The sequence below is a fragment of the Coturnix japonica genome, chromosome 6 (assembly GCF_001577835.2).
Source record: "Coturnix japonica isolate 7356 chromosome 6, Coturnix japonica 2.1, whole genome shotgun sequence".
Taxonomy (NCBI): Eukaryota; Metazoa; Chordata; class Aves; order Galliformes; family Phasianidae; genus Coturnix; species Coturnix japonica.
This window is the reverse complement of record NC_029521.1, coordinates 17,346,184-17,364,505: the sequence shown is the minus strand read 5'-3', so window position 1 is coordinate 17,364,505 and position 18,322 is coordinate 17,346,184. Positions and strand designations below refer to the sequence as shown.

At 43.2% G+C, this 18,322-nt stretch overlaps 2 protein-coding genes across 2 annotated transcripts in view; one reads left to right on the top strand and one right to left on the bottom strand.

Moving 5' to 3' along the window:
* Window positions 1-955, bottom strand: part of TBC1D12 (TBC1 domain family member 12) — a 35,654-nt gene extending 34,699 nt beyond the window's left edge. The window contains exon 1 of the mRNA XM_032445624.1: window positions 886-955. Within this exon, the coding sequence (XP_032301515.1) occupies window positions 886-944 (59 nt within the window). The 5' untranslated portion in view covers window positions 945-955. The remainder of the gene's footprint in view (window positions 1-885) is intronic.
* A 9,718-nt stretch (window positions 956-10,673) lies between these two features.
* On the top strand, window positions 10,674-16,927 carry LOC107316112 (D(1) dopamine receptor-like). Its single transcript, XM_015867282.2, has one exon. The coding sequence runs from the start codon at window positions 14,198-14,200 to the stop codon at window positions 15,533-15,535; it is 1,338 nt and encodes a 445-aa protein (XP_015722768.1). The 5' UTR covers window positions 10,674-14,197; the 3' UTR covers window positions 15,536-16,927.
* Window positions 16,928-18,322: the final 1,395 nt, after the last annotated feature.

The window sequence follows — 18,322 nt, the reverse complement described above, 5'->3', positions numbered from 1 at the left end:
CACCGGCGGCGCCGCGACCGCTGACAGCCGCCGCTCTGCAAACGGGACCGCGGCCTCGGCGGGGGGGGGCAGCCGGCCCGCATCGCGCAGGCGCGGAGCCCGCCCCGCAGGGAGACGCCATAGAGACGGAGCGCACGGACAGCGCCCTCCGCCGGCGCGGCCACATCCGGGACCATAGAGCCGGCAGCCAGGCGGGACCCGGCCCGCCCTCACGTTACCGTATTGCCGCCAAACGCGCCTCCAGCCCAGCGCCGACTGCCGTATTCCCCGCCGTGCCGCGCAGCTCTGCCACGGCGGCACCCGGCGGCTCCTCCCCGCCCGGCCGTTCCCGGTCTGCCCCGAGCACGGAGCCCAGCAGCTCCCTGCGCAGCAAAGCGAAACAGTGCGGGGATAACTGGGGTCGGAACGGGGAATCGACGGGGTATTCGGCAAATAACCCTTTTTTTTTTGTGAGAACAAGGATAATAAAACCAGCGATAGATGCAGCGGGGACACCGGCAGTGCGTGAGATCTGGGGAAGAGGAGGTGGAGAGAGAAAAGGGAAGGATGGGCACCGTGAGGCCGTAGGGTGAACCCCCTAGAGAACCGCGATGGGATTTCACAGCTCGCCAGGTTAGCAGCAGCAGCAGCGAGGATGGAAGACACGTGCAGGCAGCGCCATCCCTGTGCTTCCCACTGCTGCTCTTAGAGAAAAACATAATTCTTACAGTATCCCCTTTTTCATGGGAGAGGAGGGCCAAAAACCACGTGTAAAAGGAACAGTATGTGGGCTTTGAGCCCCCACAGCAGCAGCAATAACATAAACTGCCGCTCTCCCTGTGCAAGCACCAAAGGGAACACCTAAGCCTCACAAATTGCTTTTGCATTTCTGCAGTAAATACTCACAGTTGGTAATAAGGAAGGTACACGTCTGCAGGAAGCCCATAGCCAGAGGTGTCCTCCATTCTGTAACCACCTTTGCATGCCCTGCAGTGTGGTGGGGGTCCTGGCTTTTAAAGGTAGTCAGAGGGGCATGCCCAGAGAGAGGCCTCATTGTGAAATGGAGATACTGCAGAAGCAGTCAGCCTCTCTAAATGCTTTCCCCCTTACCTGTGGGTGTTTTAGGAAGAAGTTTAACTGAGAATCTTCAAGACAAAAAAGTTGATGCATTTCATGGTGTTTTGACTTAGAGTGTTGCAGTATATAGCCTTCTGGTCTTGGCTTTAGCAAAGAAAGAAAAATAGGTTGTAAGTATTTCCACCCCCCCTTTCTTGTTGCCCTGCAGCTGTACCCCTGAGGTTGGGCAAGTAGCAAGTACTTGGAATGGCAGAGGCTAGAGAAGAAATGAATCCAAACTGGATTTTTTGTTGTGCCATGCCTACCTTGATAGAAGACATGCTGCTTCATTCAGCTACAGCTGTGCCAGATGAATAACCATCAGCTGCTCGGAAGTGAGGGTTGCTACCTGCCTTTTGGATGTACCAGCTGAACTGCTTGTAGAAATACTTTGTAGACTGCTTCAGTCAAACCAAACCATTAGCAAAGATGAACTAATAATGCTGTTTAGTTAACTCAAGCTTTTTAGTTAAGCTTTTTGTTATAACTAAGATGGTAGGTTTTCTCTTCTACCCTGCAACACATTGAGCCTGTAGTATCTTAAGCTGATGCAGCAGGCATAATATCCCAAGGAGTGCTTTAGTCAATGGCCATAAGCAGGATTGATACTGTGTCTTCAGAATTAATTAAAAACAAAAAAAGGGCCTGAGTAGTGTTCTACCCATCTTAAACTGGAGACTTCATAACCAGTAACGAGGGACCAACAGTGATTTCACTTGTCATCTGTATGTTCATTGTTACTCTGGGCAGTGTGAGATAAAGTGAATTGTACTGAAGACACAGCAGCACTGTATGCCATACAAGTAAGGAAAGGGTGGATGCGATGTGAATCTATAAACTATGAATTATCCAAGAGCTCATTCTGTACCAGGACATATAAGCTGCCTTGATTAGAGTAGATTTTGGGGTTAAACAAGCACTTGTATTGTGCATATTTGTAATGGTGTTCACTGTTTCACTGGGATGCTGTATTGCAGTGTCACTCCTGAATAGACTGCTATTATCTAAACCTATGAAAACCACGATTTTAATGCAGAGCTGGCAATGCAGTACAAGATGCTAAGCAAAATGAAGACTAGCACTAAGGTTGTCACACAGGATGGGCTTAGAATGAACTTATTTCAGTCAGTGCAACTGGAATTGTTGGTAATTACATTAGAGATTCCAACAAGTTGTTTCACACACCCAGTTCACTGATTTGTACTGATTCCCACTGCAAGGACTTGCTAAACAGACAGATTTTATGTACTTTTCAACAGATTTCCAGAAAATTATTTAGTATCTCAATCAATCTTGTATGTTGAAATTTAGAAACCAAGGAGGATTATGAAGTTCTATCTTGTACTTCCCAGAAATTCTCAGTCCTGTGGTTTACTGGCTGCACAGCCCAGCAGTCAGAAGACGAAAGCTATATTCTTAGCTTCCACTGATTTTATGTGAACACAGACAACTTACTTCATCTTTAGTGCCTCAGTTTTGTGCTTGTAAAATACATATTATGATTTCCATTACCTTTTTGAAAGATGGAAAATGTTATATGAAGTATAAAATACAGTTACTATTAGATGGTGGAGTTGTGTTGCTATTCTATTTATTTTTTACAACTAAAGAATTAAAGAAGGTATTAGCAAGGATATGTATTACATGGTTCCCACACAGCTATTAATGAAACAACTTTTAGCCAAGCATCTGAAAGTCAAGGCAGTAATTCACAGAAGCCCATGTGCATCTCTGGGCACACAGCTCAATGTCACCTGGCAGAGCAGGGTGAGCAGGTAATCCAGAGTATGTAGAGGGTCATCAGCAACAGATCATTGCTCTGATTCACTTTAGGGCAAGACCCCCAAAGAGGTGAATCAGTACAACTGAAAGAGATTATTCTACGACCATAGGTTGGAAATGATGGGTCAGAGTGTGAACCTCCTGTGTTTACTGACATTTAAGAAACCGTGACATGAGATACTATCCTAACCACACCACGATGTAACTGTGCTGTCGCCTGATACTATTAAAAATTACATTGTTTATTCTATAGTTCTAACCCTCAGTATCCAGTGTTTTAGACAAGCAATAGCATAATTTGTTAGTGCAAAGGAAATAGCTGCTTAGCTGAATATTGTTCTCCAACTGATTAGGGCAATTTGCTTGTAATAAGATCCTCTGTGCTCCTGGCTCTCTAAAGGTGACCATTACTAAGGAGGAAACTTTACTGAATTGAAGTCTGTAAAGAAATAACACCACATAATTGTGAAGCTGAATTGCTTTTTCTGTGCTCAGAACTCTTCTGTGGGAGCTCAATTTATAAAATATCTCAACCATGGAAAAGATACTCCAGGTGTTTTGGATAACAAAAAGAACATCTTTTCTACCTTAGCTCTGAGCACGATGACATCTGTGGGGAGGGAGCAAGGGAATGCATATGAGATAAGAGCTAAGCAACAAATGAACTTGGCTCATTTGTTTTCACTTTTAGTCACTGAAAAAGAAAAGAAGCAATCATCACTGATTTAATTATTTTATGTCACAGAGCACACACAGAAGATCCATATAAGCAAGTCTCCACTGGGTGAGACTGTACAAATAAATAATGCAGGTAGACTTTGCTCCAAAGAGTTTTCAATTGAAGTGTCATATAAGAAACAAGCCAGGCATCTCAATACTCCTTACTCAGGGGATTGCACAAACTGAAACCCTGCCCCTTGTTCCAAAGATTTATGGTATGCTTCAGTGACCCATTCCTGATGCCTTCAGGGCTGGTAAATACACAGGCTGCACAGAACTAGGAATGTCTGCATCCTTGTCTGTTTTTGACAGCTGACCTTTCGGTACAGTCCCATGTTAGGAAGAGATCTCGTCTATCACTGCAACCTTTCGAAGGTCTTGAACACTTAGAAAATGTCACATATCTCTGATATAATTAACACAGTTCTAGGTAAGTAGTTTTAATTCTGGTTTCCATTTTGATCAGTTCATTCAAATTGCTTCATTCAATTATCAGTAACAGTGATGCAGACAATTTTTTACTCCCAAGTCTAAAGTGTAAGGAATATTCTGTAACAATATAAGCCAAGCAACTGTTTTCAAGGATGCTGGGAACATGGGCAAAGGATCCAATCCTGCAAAAGTTTATAGCAAGGTATACTATGAGCTAAAAATACTACATGTTAAAAATACATGTTTATGAATTCTGCATGCTTTGGTGTATGGTCCTTGCAGGAAAAGACTTACACAATGCTACTGACAACACTGAGAAAACACTGGGATATTTATTGAGGAACAAGCTGTACAAAAACTAAGCCAATGTCCATCACTGCATTATTCTTTTCAAAGGAACAGTATAGCTAGGCATCAGATTTTGGTTAACCAATGAAGTTACACATATAATCAATATGTATCTGTTAGTTTCCTTGTGCCGTTTCATTACCTCTGTAATTAAGAGATGGAATGGCTTCCTCAGATCAATATATAAGAAGAACCATACCCTTGGGCTCCACAAAGTTCAGGTGGTTTTCTATTTGCAATACACTTGTGCTGTTTGGCAGTTCACTACAGAGGCTCTATTCCTTTGGCAAGAACAGTCTTACTCTCCACTCTAATAACAGTTTGCACTTTTAATACAATGCCTTCTGGACATGATCTCATCACAGGCTCTAGCTAGCAATTAATTAAGACATTCAGAGATACGCTGTTTGGCAGGCTCCCACATACTGCAGCCTTCTCCTTAGAACATTCCCAGTTGTGCTGCAGCCCCAGAATTAAATCACACTCAGAAGCATCATATACTTGGACAGTTCAGCCTGTGGTGCCTTGCTGGTGTATGCTTATGCTTTCTGTGATTCAAAGAGTGTCAAAACCTCCCTGAGCACTGGAGTGGGTTATACAATGTTTTCCACTGCTCTGCTACAGGCTTGAAGACTTTCCAGCCACTTCCAGGCACTAGAAGACTCTTCATGTTTGTAAACTCCATGTTACCCACTGCAAAACTGCCCTGCATAGATGACATCCCTGCGTAGAAACTTAATCTGTTACCCACTGAGTATCATCATCAAGAGACTGCTGACTTCCCAATATCCCTGCTTCAAATGTTATCTTGTTCCTCAGGCTACAACAGAAAATAATTTTACGACAGCTTGTTCAGCTGCAAGGTCTCTACTTTGTACTTTCCTGCCAGCTTTTAATGTCACATGCCATGAGAGTTGTATACATTCTTAGTTTACATTTCTAAAGCTAGTATGTAGTTGATAAAAAGCTGTTGGTCCACCCACATGGTGATTACAGCATTATCACAAATTCCTGTTGCAGCCTTGTACTCTATTTACTTGCTGAATCATTAATACTAACAAAATCACTGCAATGGATGATAAAATACAAGTAGAAAAAAAAAAATCAGATTATTTTGGTTTTTGCCAAGTCAACATGGATTTTTTTCTTGTTTGTTTTTTTTTCCTTGAAATTTGTGTTGCAACACACTTTAGGGGCTCTGAGAACAGGATTTGGTCTTTGCATTCTTCAAGTGAAGGCCTTTCCATCACAAGCTATGCTTACATTAACTCTTCAGAAATAATCTAGCTGATCCGATTTGATGCTGCTCTGAACCTACAGTAGTTCAGTTGTTATTTATGCATACACAGAATAGCTGTAAACGTTTGGTGAGACTAAGCATCAGGACCTGAGAATACCAAAGTCCTATCCACTAAATTTAGTGGCAACAGAAGTCCACTAAGAAAAAGGTATGGAGATTGAAACACTCTTTCCTTTTGAACTCAGTGAGGACTGAACTGATTTAGAACTCCTTGCAGATGATGTTGTTTCATTTACTTTTATTATCTTTATTTGGGATTCAACCAGCACAGAAGCCTTCCAACTTTTCCCAGACAGTTGAAAATGTTGTCCCAGGGTGTATAAGAGCAAACAGTAGAAAGTGTGAACAATTGTTCAGTGGCAATGTTGGTGTGCACACCATTTTCCTTCACCCCAGCTCTGGTCATGCATTCACCTTCTTAATCCTGCCTGCTGTTAAACCATCTCAGCTGTTTTTGTAGCAATGCAATGTATCAGAATGAAGAACTGATATGGCTGGAAAATACCCCAGTTTTCTTGCCATACTACTTTACAGCCCTGGCAGTTCTGTTGGTTTTGCAGCACACGAAGCTAGATAATGCAGACATGAATAAACAGCTAGAAGCAAATCTAAAAGCGCTGTTTGTGAATGCTTAACCAGGTTCTGAATAATAGTAAACAGAAGTTTATCCTTAAAACAGCCCTCCCTTACCTTGGGCAAACAGAGTAACAGGGAGTGGCTGGAAGGGGTAAGGTTCAATTTTCTGCTCTGTGTTTAAGCTGTGCAAAGCTGGCAACAGGCCCTTAGGAAATGCTGCAGCCAGGCACAGCCAGTGCAATTGGGGTTAAGCACAAGCAAAGCAAAAGGGCAGAAACTCCTAACATGCATTATTTCTTAAGGCTAATTGTTGAGTATATTCACTAAGAAATGTTTGTCTATCTATAATAACCAACATATAACATCTGGCACCATGGATGGATAGGAAGGAGAAAGGAAGGGGGGAGAAAGGAGAGACGTATATTTACCATGCAGAAATGTCACCTATTAGTAATCCAGTGATACATCCTATGCATATCCTGAGCTATTTTCCAGATCACACTGAAAGCTTGTGTTGCTGAGTTAATCTGTGCAGGTTTTTACACTGTGTTCCTCACTACAGTATCAGAATCTAGCACTGCATTGAGTAATATCTCTAAGTACAGCCATAAGGTAAGCTTACGGTACGGGGAAGATAGGCTTAGCGTTGCTTGACAGTGTGGGATAATAACCCAGCTAAGATAATAGGAAGTTTGTGCTTTTGAATGAATATTCAGGAAGAATCTCAAGATCTTTCTAAATGCAAGTTGGCTAGGTTGTGGGAATGTGGATCTTCAAGGAAAGAATGAATGTGGGGTTGTGAAACCTTCAAAATGCTTTTATCTGTCTTCTGGCATCACTTCTTTCTTGCTTACACACTGCGTACCTAACTGTTGTTACTCCACAAACCCAGCTCATCCCAGCACCAAGCTTTACTGCTGGCAGTGGCTTGGTCATCTCCTCAGGATAGAAAAAAAATTGCACCTCATCTCTGCGCTGCCTGAGCATGTCATCCAAATAGTTCTAATAGAAGCTGCAAGCAAACTTACAAGAGCTAGAGCTTGAAATGGTCCTTGTGAAAAACTAAAATTCAGTAGCTGTTGTGTATCACATCTACTGGGAGCTAGAAAACCTCCCAGGTTGCTGGCAAGCACTGTGTCACTAATTCTCTAAAATGAACAAGTGTAAGACAAAGCAGAAATCAATGCTGTGGCTGTTTGAAATTCTTAAAAGTCAAATTACTTTAAGTACAGATTAAACTGCACTTCTTAATAATGAGCACTATCCTACACAGACAGAAAATCCATTTTCAGTCTAGCCTCTGCAAATCTCATGCACATTCTGTCCAAAAACCATTTATACATCATGGGGACCTAGACAAAACAAAGTGAGAAAAACACATTGGTTTTCTGAAAAACTGGAATTTGCATCTTGTCAAACAAACCAAGGCCACACATTCCTGTCCAATCCTTTTGTCTGAAGTGCAGCACACATTATTAATTTCTATAGGAATCTGAATATGATTTGGCAGTAATTCTGCTGCATCAGTTTGTTGAAGCAGTTATCAGAAATTGTTCATCCTGCAAAGTGCTGTGTGTGCCCCCTATTGGAATCACACGATAGACTGCATTTCTTAAAGCTGGCTTTATAAATGCAATGACAGTCAATTAAATGTTTGTGTCTTATGGAATATGGACATAACACTTTGAAACAAGCAACACTTTATTATAGAGTTTTTCAGTTATTATCTTGATTACTATAATCTAGACTAAACACTGGTTAGAATAACGAAGGTAGTGACTGCTGTAGTAATGTAGTGTATTTTGCATTTCTGTTTATAAAGCAAAATCAAAAAGCTCTCTGCTCTGCCACTTGAAAAAGGGCAGCTGTTGTCACAAAGTACTCAAGCATCTGGATGTGTTGTTGTTCAAGTTCTGGCTTTTGAACAGTGGAACTTAAAAACAGAGCACAGATGTGAGAGGGCATAGATTACACTAAAATCATCTTTCTGCCTCCTAAATGATGGGCTGTGTCAGAAGCCGACTCAAACAGATGCTACTCCAGGTTGCCTCGCAGGCTGCTCTGCCTAACAGCACTGCTCCCTGCCTGCCAGACATCAGAAAGTCAGGAGTGCTGCACCAGGGCTGCTGGGGCATCAAAGCTTCTGGGTTTTTGGACCGTACCTAAATGTCATACTGGGCTTTTCACTTCTGCCTGAGTTATCTTCTTTATTTAATGTGGAATATTTGCACCATCTGAAAGCGCCTTTGAAGGTGCTGAGTGGGAAATACCAGCACTCAGTTACTACCAACCCTCCCAAGAAAGCTAGAGCCAGCAGGCCAGGAGCAGTGCATGACAACCCAGCTCCTGGTCTGAGCTTATTGGTGAGAGCAGCTGACTGCAGCTGTGCTGAGGTGCTGATAAAAGCTGGGTCACCGAGAACAGCAGATGGAGAAAACCAGAGTGACTTGCTTATGCCAGATCCGAAGAGTGACAGAAAGAAAAATGTCTTGAGAAAACTACATGATATCTTACCAGTGTGATATTAGTTCAGAAATTCACTGGAGAATGAGCTGAATTACTGAAGCTGATCAGAACAGAGCTATCACCAAAGACAGATTTTGCCTTTAAGCAAAGCCTTTACCCAGCAGACTGAAAGAAATTCTATTAGCCTCATCTGTCTTGGAACATGAACATGATTCTTCTATTTAGTAATAAGTATTCACTTGCTTCTTGGCACAATGCTGAACTCATTTGTTCAATCACAATAAGGATTTATGATCTTTTTTTGAAGGAAAATGTCTACAAATAATATTCTTTTTGTATATTTATTGCTAACAGAAAAGATTAAATAGAAGCAATTGAAGCAAGATAGCTCTGGTAAAATGCACAGTTAAGGGATGTTCCTTTGAAAAGCAAGCCCTTTGAATTAGTTGTTTTCTTTCATGTTTGTTCATATTAAAGCTGCGATTGAAGGGATATTTGATTGGACCTCCTACACAGCTCCAGCCTCCCCACGTCTTGATTTTCACAGTTTTAAGGTTTTTAAATCTACCAATTATTTTAATAAGTTAATCATTTAAATATCTTTTGTACTCCTGTTATTATCAGTACTTATTATTTACAGTAGTCATGTGCTAACCACATTAATTATATGTGAAAAGGTAGACTTCCATAAAATGACAGCATTAACAAAATTGCTTAAATAAGGGAACAAAGAAGGAAGCAGAACAATTACAGCAATGCTAACTATTGCCAAAGGAAACAACAGAGACATTCAAAGAGATGTGAACCTCCAGATAGCAGGATATACACTTAGCAAAACCACAAGTTTTATGTCAGACCTGGAAGGTAAATATATTGCACCTATATTTAAATTACTCTTCTACAATGATGTCTCCAGGCATTTCCAATGAGAGGAATTTACACAAGACATCTAGATTGATAAGGACAGCTCACTAGAGTCTCAACCAAATGCCTCAGTATCAGCTAGAAGCCCACACCATGCTCCAAACAGCATCCATGATGTCTGCATTGAGCAAACTCCAAAAACATCTAAACATTTAGCTCCAGATATTCTTGTGTTTATGTAGAAATGTTCTTACCCATCCGTTAGAAAGCCCCGTATATGCTGACCTGGTTGCTCTCCTGGGCACATGGGCATCTGTGGGAAGGAAACTCAGGGCAAGAGCAGAAAGGGAGCCAGGCTGCGCTCCTGTAAATCTTCTGATCTGGGTGGAGATGGTAGGACATGCTGCATTGCACAGCCATAGCTGACTGACTGTAGACAAAACCTCAAAGACCCATTCATTAGGAGACATAATCATTCTGTTTAGATGACATAAACCAGATACACAGAGAAGATAGAGATGCAGTACCTAGAGAATTTGTCAACTACAGTAGATGAAAACACCTCATCCTGGCATGAAAGAACCTGATCAGCAAATCTTCTGCAAAGAAACACCACCTTTTGTTGAGCTGGTTTTAAATGCTTTTGTGAAAATAGCAATAAAGAAGACACTATGGTGTTTCTTCTTTAACACTGAAACTTTTTAAAATATTATTCCTCCAAAGAAGATTAATAAAAAATATTAAGAAACATCCCCTTATCTCTCAAGGACACCTATTTAACTGCTCAGTGGTCCAAATGTGCAAGAGGTGGTGTCTTCTTTGCTGAGTGCCCATTGCACTGTGACTCCAGCAAATACTGTGGAAGAACAACTTGCCTGTAATTATTGTTCTTCTGCCTGTTGGTCTGAATTCAGGAGCTGATTATTCAACAGCTCTCAGCGAAATCACTTTCAGAGCCATATTAACTTCAAACAACGTGAAGAGCAATCATGGACTCTGTATTGGACATCACAGACTATTTCTATTAATCACAAACAGACTCAGCATGCTTTTGATACTTTGCTGTTGACTAAGTTATTCTTTCTTTAACTTGTCTAGACAGCTTCTGAAACAATGAATTATTCAGTGAATTCCAATGCAGGTAAACCATATCTCTGTAATAAAGATGCTAATTTCAACACTAAATGTTGGCTTCACTGTACAAATAGATTAGCAGTCTCAGTGTACGATCAGGTTAATGAAATTCACAGAGCACTGAAAGCAAGAATAAATTACCTAGAGCCAAGACTCATACATATGTATACATACACATGTATTCACACTTGTGCAAAACTGGATATATTCTTTAGCTATACAGAGCAAAATAAATAGGTAGCGAGATAGATAATCATACTTGTTTCAGATGTTTTATTTTTGCCTTCAATTCTGCATGATATTTTTTTCTAAGGCCTTTAAAGATACTCACCAGCAGTAGTCACAAAGGTAATCAAAAAACCAGTTTAGTGCAACTCAAATGCTGTCATTCAGACTGTAAGGAGGACCACTTCCTCAGTGCATTGTTTCATCAGCACCTCAATGCATATTCGCACAGTGTAATCACATTCCACTAAACAATATCACTTCACACACTTGGTTATAAAAGTTCTCTCTCTTTGGGACAAAGTATCAGAAGAACTAGCTGATTGACCACTGTTGGCATTAAATCCATTTGACAAAGCAGTAATGACTGGCACTGGATGAGTGTGGCTTGCAGTGTGCAGTCATTGCCTTTTGGACCTTGCAGCGCCCTCAAGCTGGGTCTCAATGTGGAGCAAAGTTAGCAAGCACAGTGGCACAGCATGCAAGGGCTGTGTGGCAAATCCTTGAGCTGAAGGGTTACAAGCTGCCTGATGACGGAGCTTTGATCTGTTGCACTCACCTTGCCAGCCAGTGCAGTAGGGGCCTACAGTGGTTTGAGCTCTGAATGTGATAATAGTATGCTATCAAAGCCTTAATTTTAAGTTCTGAACCAGATTTCTACTTAACCATAATATGTGCTATAAATATGTGAGCACTGAGTCTTGGATGAGATAGCATTATGAGGGAGAAGTGAAAGAAGCAGAAGGGAAGGAAAGGGAAAGGGAAACCAGTTAGTGTTTCTGACACAGGTTTCACTGAGCAGGTAGTTTTCCAGTACAGTGATAGCATTTAAAAATGTACAGTGTGAAGGGATTACATGCATTTATATACACTGCAATATGTTTTACATATATTCTCTGGGGAAGTTTCCTTTTTCAAGAAAGAATGAGCTTGCAAGTAACCTGGAGTCCCAAGAGGCTGTTTCACCCAGTCTAGTGGTTATCTTCTACAGTACTGTTTTTGGACCCTTCCTATTTTATTCTGGTTTAGTTTCATGCATGGAACATCCACACGTCTTAAAAACAAAGCCTGCCAACTGACTTTGTCAATTCACTGCACACACTGATTATCACACTGTGTTGTGTTTTTCCCCATCTCTTTTTCTTGCCTCTGCAATAAGTTTACTCTTCACTTCGCTACGCCCAATATAGAAAGATGAGTCGGGCAGTGTTTCTATTCCTGTCATTGCCTCTGACTCACTGTATGGTTTCTTAAGCATTTGCATCTTGCATCCTGGTATCTAGGAAGATGAATGTGATTGTCAATATTTTCTCTAGGATCAGGGCATTAATAATGTCTCACTTCTTGTGGTCTCAATTGTGCTTAATAAGAGTTGTGTCCAAAGCACAGACTTCTACCAGCGAGACTATTAGTAGGGGCTCTCACTTCTACCTAGATTCCTACTTCAATTACATCTCTAGGATCTTAATTTTTTAGAGCTCTTCTTCTCAGCAAGATTTGTCTTCAGCCGGCAGCCTCAAAAACTCAAGGTAGGGCATGTGCACAAAAACATGCATACAAAACAGTATGCGCACATTCACTTTCCTTTTTAACGAATGCTAAACTGGAGATAAACAGAGACACTGAGTACAGGTTTTTCCATAATGCTGCCTACCTCCTGCTACAGAGCCATGCAGCAACACTGCTGAACATACAAAAATGTTGCTCTTTCATTTTTGGTATTTCTCTGCCTTAATTTCATCTACTGTCTTGTTAACCATTTTTAACAGACTCCATTCTTCAGGATCATTTCCCTGATTGTTAAAGAGCAAGCATATTGAATAAAATTAGCAAACATATATGATTCTTTCAAACAAAGATTTAGTTTTAGCACTGTAGTGAAAGCCAGAGACTTCCTACAGCTTGCAGATGCTGACAGAATCCATGTATATGGAAATACAGATGGCTCCAAATAAGCCAAGGTGTGCCAACTGCTTCCATCTTACAGCCTATGTTATTTTGACAGCAACTATTACTTTAACAAAGCATATATTTTATCAGAGAAAATTGCTAAGTAGTGAGTTTGTCTTATAGACAAACACACAAACAAGGAACGTATTTCAGTTCCCAGAGACACAGCAAGAACAGCACACAGTACTGCACTATGAAGAATCTGGTCTCCAAGGCACAAAGCAACTTGGATCTTAAAAGCCACGACCAAATGTTAACAATCTGTTATAAGCTGACACAATGCACCCTGCTTATCCCAAACATGAGGATTTTTACAGGGTGAGCTGCCAGCCTTACTATTCAAAATTTGTGTTAAATGTTCCACTCTCTATTTTAACTACCAGGAATATCTTCACCGTACAGTGGAAATCAGACAGTTCCTGGCTTGGCAATTATTTACAGTGACACTGGTGGGTGAAGTAGTTTTAGTTGGAGGCAAATGAAAAAATAAAACAAAAATCTCATCTAGAAAGAGGTGCCTGTTTGACGTGCTAAGTGATGACATGAGTTGATCTCTGCTATTTACATTCCAACATATATATTCTTTTTTTGTGATGGGATTATCATACACATTTTTCAAAAAGAAAAGATTATTCTGTCTCTGCATTTGGACACCTTCCCTAAAGCAGGCTGTAAATGTATGCAAGACACATTTATATAACAACACGTATGTCATTATAAAAGCAAATGGAAATACTGAAATGCATCAGGAAACACCTTAGGCTGAAATCTCCACAGGCAGTTTTTGGGTGCTAATTTCTGTAGAAATGCACAGCCAGCCTTCTGCCAACACCAAAAACCCATGCTGGAGAGCTCTGAGGCTTCCACACTGTCGGTTTCTTGACTCCAGAGCAAACAGCAAAACAGAGTCACTACAGTGTGGTGAGAAGGCAGCTTCCACAGCATCCACCCAGACTTGGTAGCGCTCAGTGTAGGCAGATGCCAAGCATTACCCTGCTCTTTAGGAAACCAGACATCTCATCGCAGTCTTCCCGGCACTCACGCAGGAGCTCACCGAGCGCTGTGAAGGCTCTGACGGGCACTGCCCTTCTGCTGGTAGGGGGCCGCGGCTCTGCCCGGCACAGAGCAGCCCTCGGGGCCCATCCACCCGACCTCTAGGGCCGCCGCGCTCCGAGACGATGCTGAGCAGAGAGCCGGTGCCTCCGCCCCGCAGCCGCCGGCAGAGAGCAGCGTGGGGCACGGCGGGGTGCGGTGAGTAGCGCGACGCGCGGCCGGAGATGTCCCCACGGCAGCGGAGAGCCCCGCATGGCGAGCACAGCGGGCGGCCCGCGGGCACTGCGGGCACTGACCGGCTGCCTGTTGGGTGCCCTGGTGCTGGGCACGCTGGCGGGCAATGCGCTGGTGTGCCTGGCTGTCCTGCGCTTCCGCCACCTGCGTACTAAAGTCACCAACTGGTTTGTGCTGTCATTGGCTGTCTCCGATCTCTGCGTGGCCATCCTGGTGATGCCCTGGAAGGCGGTCACTGAGGTGGCTGGTGGCTTCTGGCTCTTTGGCAGCCGCTTTTGTGACACCTGGGTGGCCTTTGACATTATGTGCTCCACTGCCTCCATCCTCCACCTCTGCATCATCAGCCTGGACCGGTATTGGGCCATCGCCAGCCCCTTTCGCTATGAGCGCCGGATGACGCAGCGCCTGGCCTGCGCCATGATCACCGCGGCCTGGGCCCTCTCCATCCTCATCTCCTTTGTCCCTGTGCAGCTGCACTGGCACAAAGCGAAGGACAGGAGGTACCCCAGCTCCCGCTGCGATGTCAGCCTGAACCGCACCTATGCCATCACCTCCTCCCTCATCAGCTTCTACATCCCTGTGGCCATAATGATCGTCACCTACACCAGGATCTATCGCATTGCCCAGGCCCAGATCCGCCGCATCTCCACCCTGGAGCGAGCAGGCGGGCAGTGGCCATCCCAAGGCAAGGAGCCTGCCTCTACTCTGCGCAGCTCCCTGCGCAAGGAGACCAAGGTGCTGCAGACTCTCTCCATCATAATGGGAGTCTTTGTTTGCTTCTGGCTGCCCTTCTTCCTGCTCAACTGCCTGCTACCTTTCTGCCAGCCCCAGAGTGACAGCAATGGGCAGTCACCCTGTGTCAGCCAAACCACCTTCAATGTCTTTGTGTGGTTTGGCTGGGCCAACTCCTCTGTGAACCCGGTGATCTATGCTTTCAATGCAGACTTCCGTCGGGCTTTCAGCAGCCTGCTGGGCTGCCAGTCTCTCTGTTGCAGCACCCCCAGGGCTACAGTGGAGAGAGTCAACCTCAGCAATGAGCTGGTCTCCTACCACCAGGACACCACCTGCCAGAAGGATGGAGCCACTGCCACCATGCCACCCACCACTGTCACAGCCTGGGTGCAGGCCGAGTCACACATGGTGAGTCCTCAGCTGGAGGACAGAGAGGAGCTCCCTGTGGAGGAGAGGCCCATGAAGGCCCCAGTACAGGCTATTCCAGGCAGCAGCCCCAAGAGTTACCATGCGACAGCCACTTCGCAATTGGACTGTGGGGCAGAGCTGTCCCTGGAGATTATTAACACCTTCACAGGGCATGGCAGGCATGAGGAACACTGTCACCCCATTCCAGAGGGATAAGCAATTGCATGTTTCACACACAGGGCTGTCACACAGAGACATCCACATAAAGTACGCCTATACTACTGAAAAACCCCAAACCGGAGGGATGGGAAACACTGTTTCTACCCCAGAGGAGTGACATGTGTATGGACTCCATTCTAAAAGCGCACAGCAATCAATATATTGACCTCTTGCCACTGCCACCTTCACCCCTTACCCTCTTTTATAGTAGGCAGATATTTCCCACACATCTGATTGCCCCAACACTTCAGTCAAACTAACTTGTGAGATTGAAAATTGCACAATAACAACATTTACATAAAAAACTGGGTTTATTTCAAAGCTGTGTGTCTGGATTTATACAGAAGGATCTCTGTTTAGGCTTCAAAAATTGCTTAGTTAAAACTTCATCTTACGTTGAGTCAGAAGACTGTCCAACCCCTGGAAAATGCAGCTGCTGTTATGCAGGACCCCAAGCACAGTTTCAGGTATCAAACTCTGGAATCAGCATTTAATGATGTGGAACTAGACTATTCCTAGCAATTACCCACCTTTTAGCATCACTCACATACCCAGCACTTAACAGCTGTCATTCAGCATGTTCAGTGCCTCGCCTGGGGACCAATACTGAACAAACACAGTATTTCCTTAAAAGAGATGGATCATTGTTCGCTGTTTTGTTTCCCTTTGGTTATTTTCTCAGTGATCGTATATGAACTGCACATAGATTCAGAAGCTAAAGGGTCAACATCAATTTGTTTGAGGATTTTTCTTGCTACATTTCTTACTTACACAAATCAGAAAGTCATACCGTAAGAGTGGCAACATCTTTTATCTCCTCCAAAAGAACAAGACAACATCCTAGAGCTGCAAGGCATCTCATCTCACCCCACAGTGTTCCACAATAGAGCCATCCTGGAATGTCCTGGCACACCAATAAAAGAGTTTTTTGTGCTAAGAATGGAAAATGCTTTTTCTATCAGTTCTTGTGGTTATGATTTAAATAAGGTTCACTAACAGGTACCTAGAAATGAACAGGTCTTGACTTAAAGAAAAAAACAGCTTGGCCTGTATTTCCAAAGCTTACTAAATAGACAGTTTAGAATTGCTCTTTGTAAGTGATTCTGGAGAGGTTTCATAGAATTGTAGAAAGTTTGTTTGCACCTAAATTATAATGGTCTTTATTGATGTGCAGATGATACACATTATGGTATTCTACAGCTGTACAAACTGTTGTAGTAAACAAAATGTAATGCTCAAGTCTGTAACAAACTTCAGAAATACTGTACTATAAATTGTCTATACTCATTCTAAGCGGCATATTACTCAAGGTGCTTCCTGTGAAAATTACCTTGCATAGCCCTTCAGGCTGCATTCGTCAATGATTTAATAATAATATATAAATATTGATATTGTATGTATTTTTATTTTCCTAAACTTGAAAGGTTCCTGAATGATAACATCACTACAGCCCAAACAGCTCTCTGAGCAGTAAATGAGCAACACCTCTGTTCCTAGGAACTTTCCTCACTGACTGACGGTGATTTTTGTTTGATATTTTTCTTGCAACAGAACAAGCAGCTGAGTTACATTAGGCAAGATTCAATTAATACTGTTAGGTTCAAGTGCGATGAGATGTATTAAAATCACTACAAAAAGCCAAAGGTTCATTTCAGCAGGATTTAAGAGACAAAATTCTTTCATATTTACACCACTGCAATCCCTTAGAAGAGACACTTTCCAAAGCAGAACTTTAGCAGCACTTTATCTGCTTCTGGGTTACTTCCACAGACCAAACAAATCACAAATAGTGAAGCTGTTGTTTTAGGGACATCTGCACAGGGCTATTCCTCAAGCACACATTTCATAACTCAGATCAATAGACACTCCATTATCCGATGACCACATGTGAGGTATTTTCCTGTCGGAAAGCAGTAAAGTTCCATGCCTAGCTCCCCACTTACTGTACAATTAATGTCAAGATGACCTAAAAAATAGCCTTTGAATAACCTTGGTGTCAAAACAATCCAACCTGACAGATACCATATCTGAACACTTATTAACCAATGTCTAAATATGCTAATCATGATGGGGCCTCAGAGGAAGGCTTCTGCTGGTCAAGAGATAAGGATGTGGAATGTGTGGAATGCTGCTGGACGGGGCCATCTGCTTGTTGTTCAGCCGGAGTGATGGGTGCGGTCGGGATGGCTCGCGCCACCTTGTCTTTGTCTTTCAAATCCTCACATCTGCAAGAGAAAAAGCCTCCCGACCCAAACCTGAGCATCAGTCTTCCCTTCTTTCCAAGCCGCTTTCAGCGCCCCAAGCACCAACCCCCACGTTTTGAGCTCAGCATCTTTCTGCTCATTCATTGCGCGCTCACAGAGCGAAAAAGTTAAAGAGTCCCACTTATTGTGATCCAAAATCACCCGAGGAGAGGAAAGCTCCCTCTCCTTTTCTAGGCAACTAATGACGGCCGCGATGTCCTTCTTAGAAGGAACACGCTTGCCACCATGGTCTTTACAAAATTGAAGCAATACCTTTACGACTTGCTCCATAGTCGATCCGAGACGAAGAAGTTCGCTCGGCCCCGAAACCACGGTCCTACCGCCGGTAGCCTGCCGCCGACCTCACAGACTCTCTCAATCCGACGGGCATGCAGAGGATGTCCAACGCCTTGAATCCTAACGTCCTCACACGGGGCACCACTTGTTACCAGTGGTCCCTTTCACGCCAGGATTCAAGGGTTAAGCCTCCGCGAATCCGACCTGGTCCAGCCGGGGCCCATTTAACTACACGTTCACACCA

Excerpts from the sequence above, each read along its gene's own strand:
- LOC107316112 (XM_015867282.2), top strand. The coding sequence starts at position 14,198 with ATGGCGAGCACAGCGGGCGGCCCGCGGGCACTGCGGGCACTGACCGGC.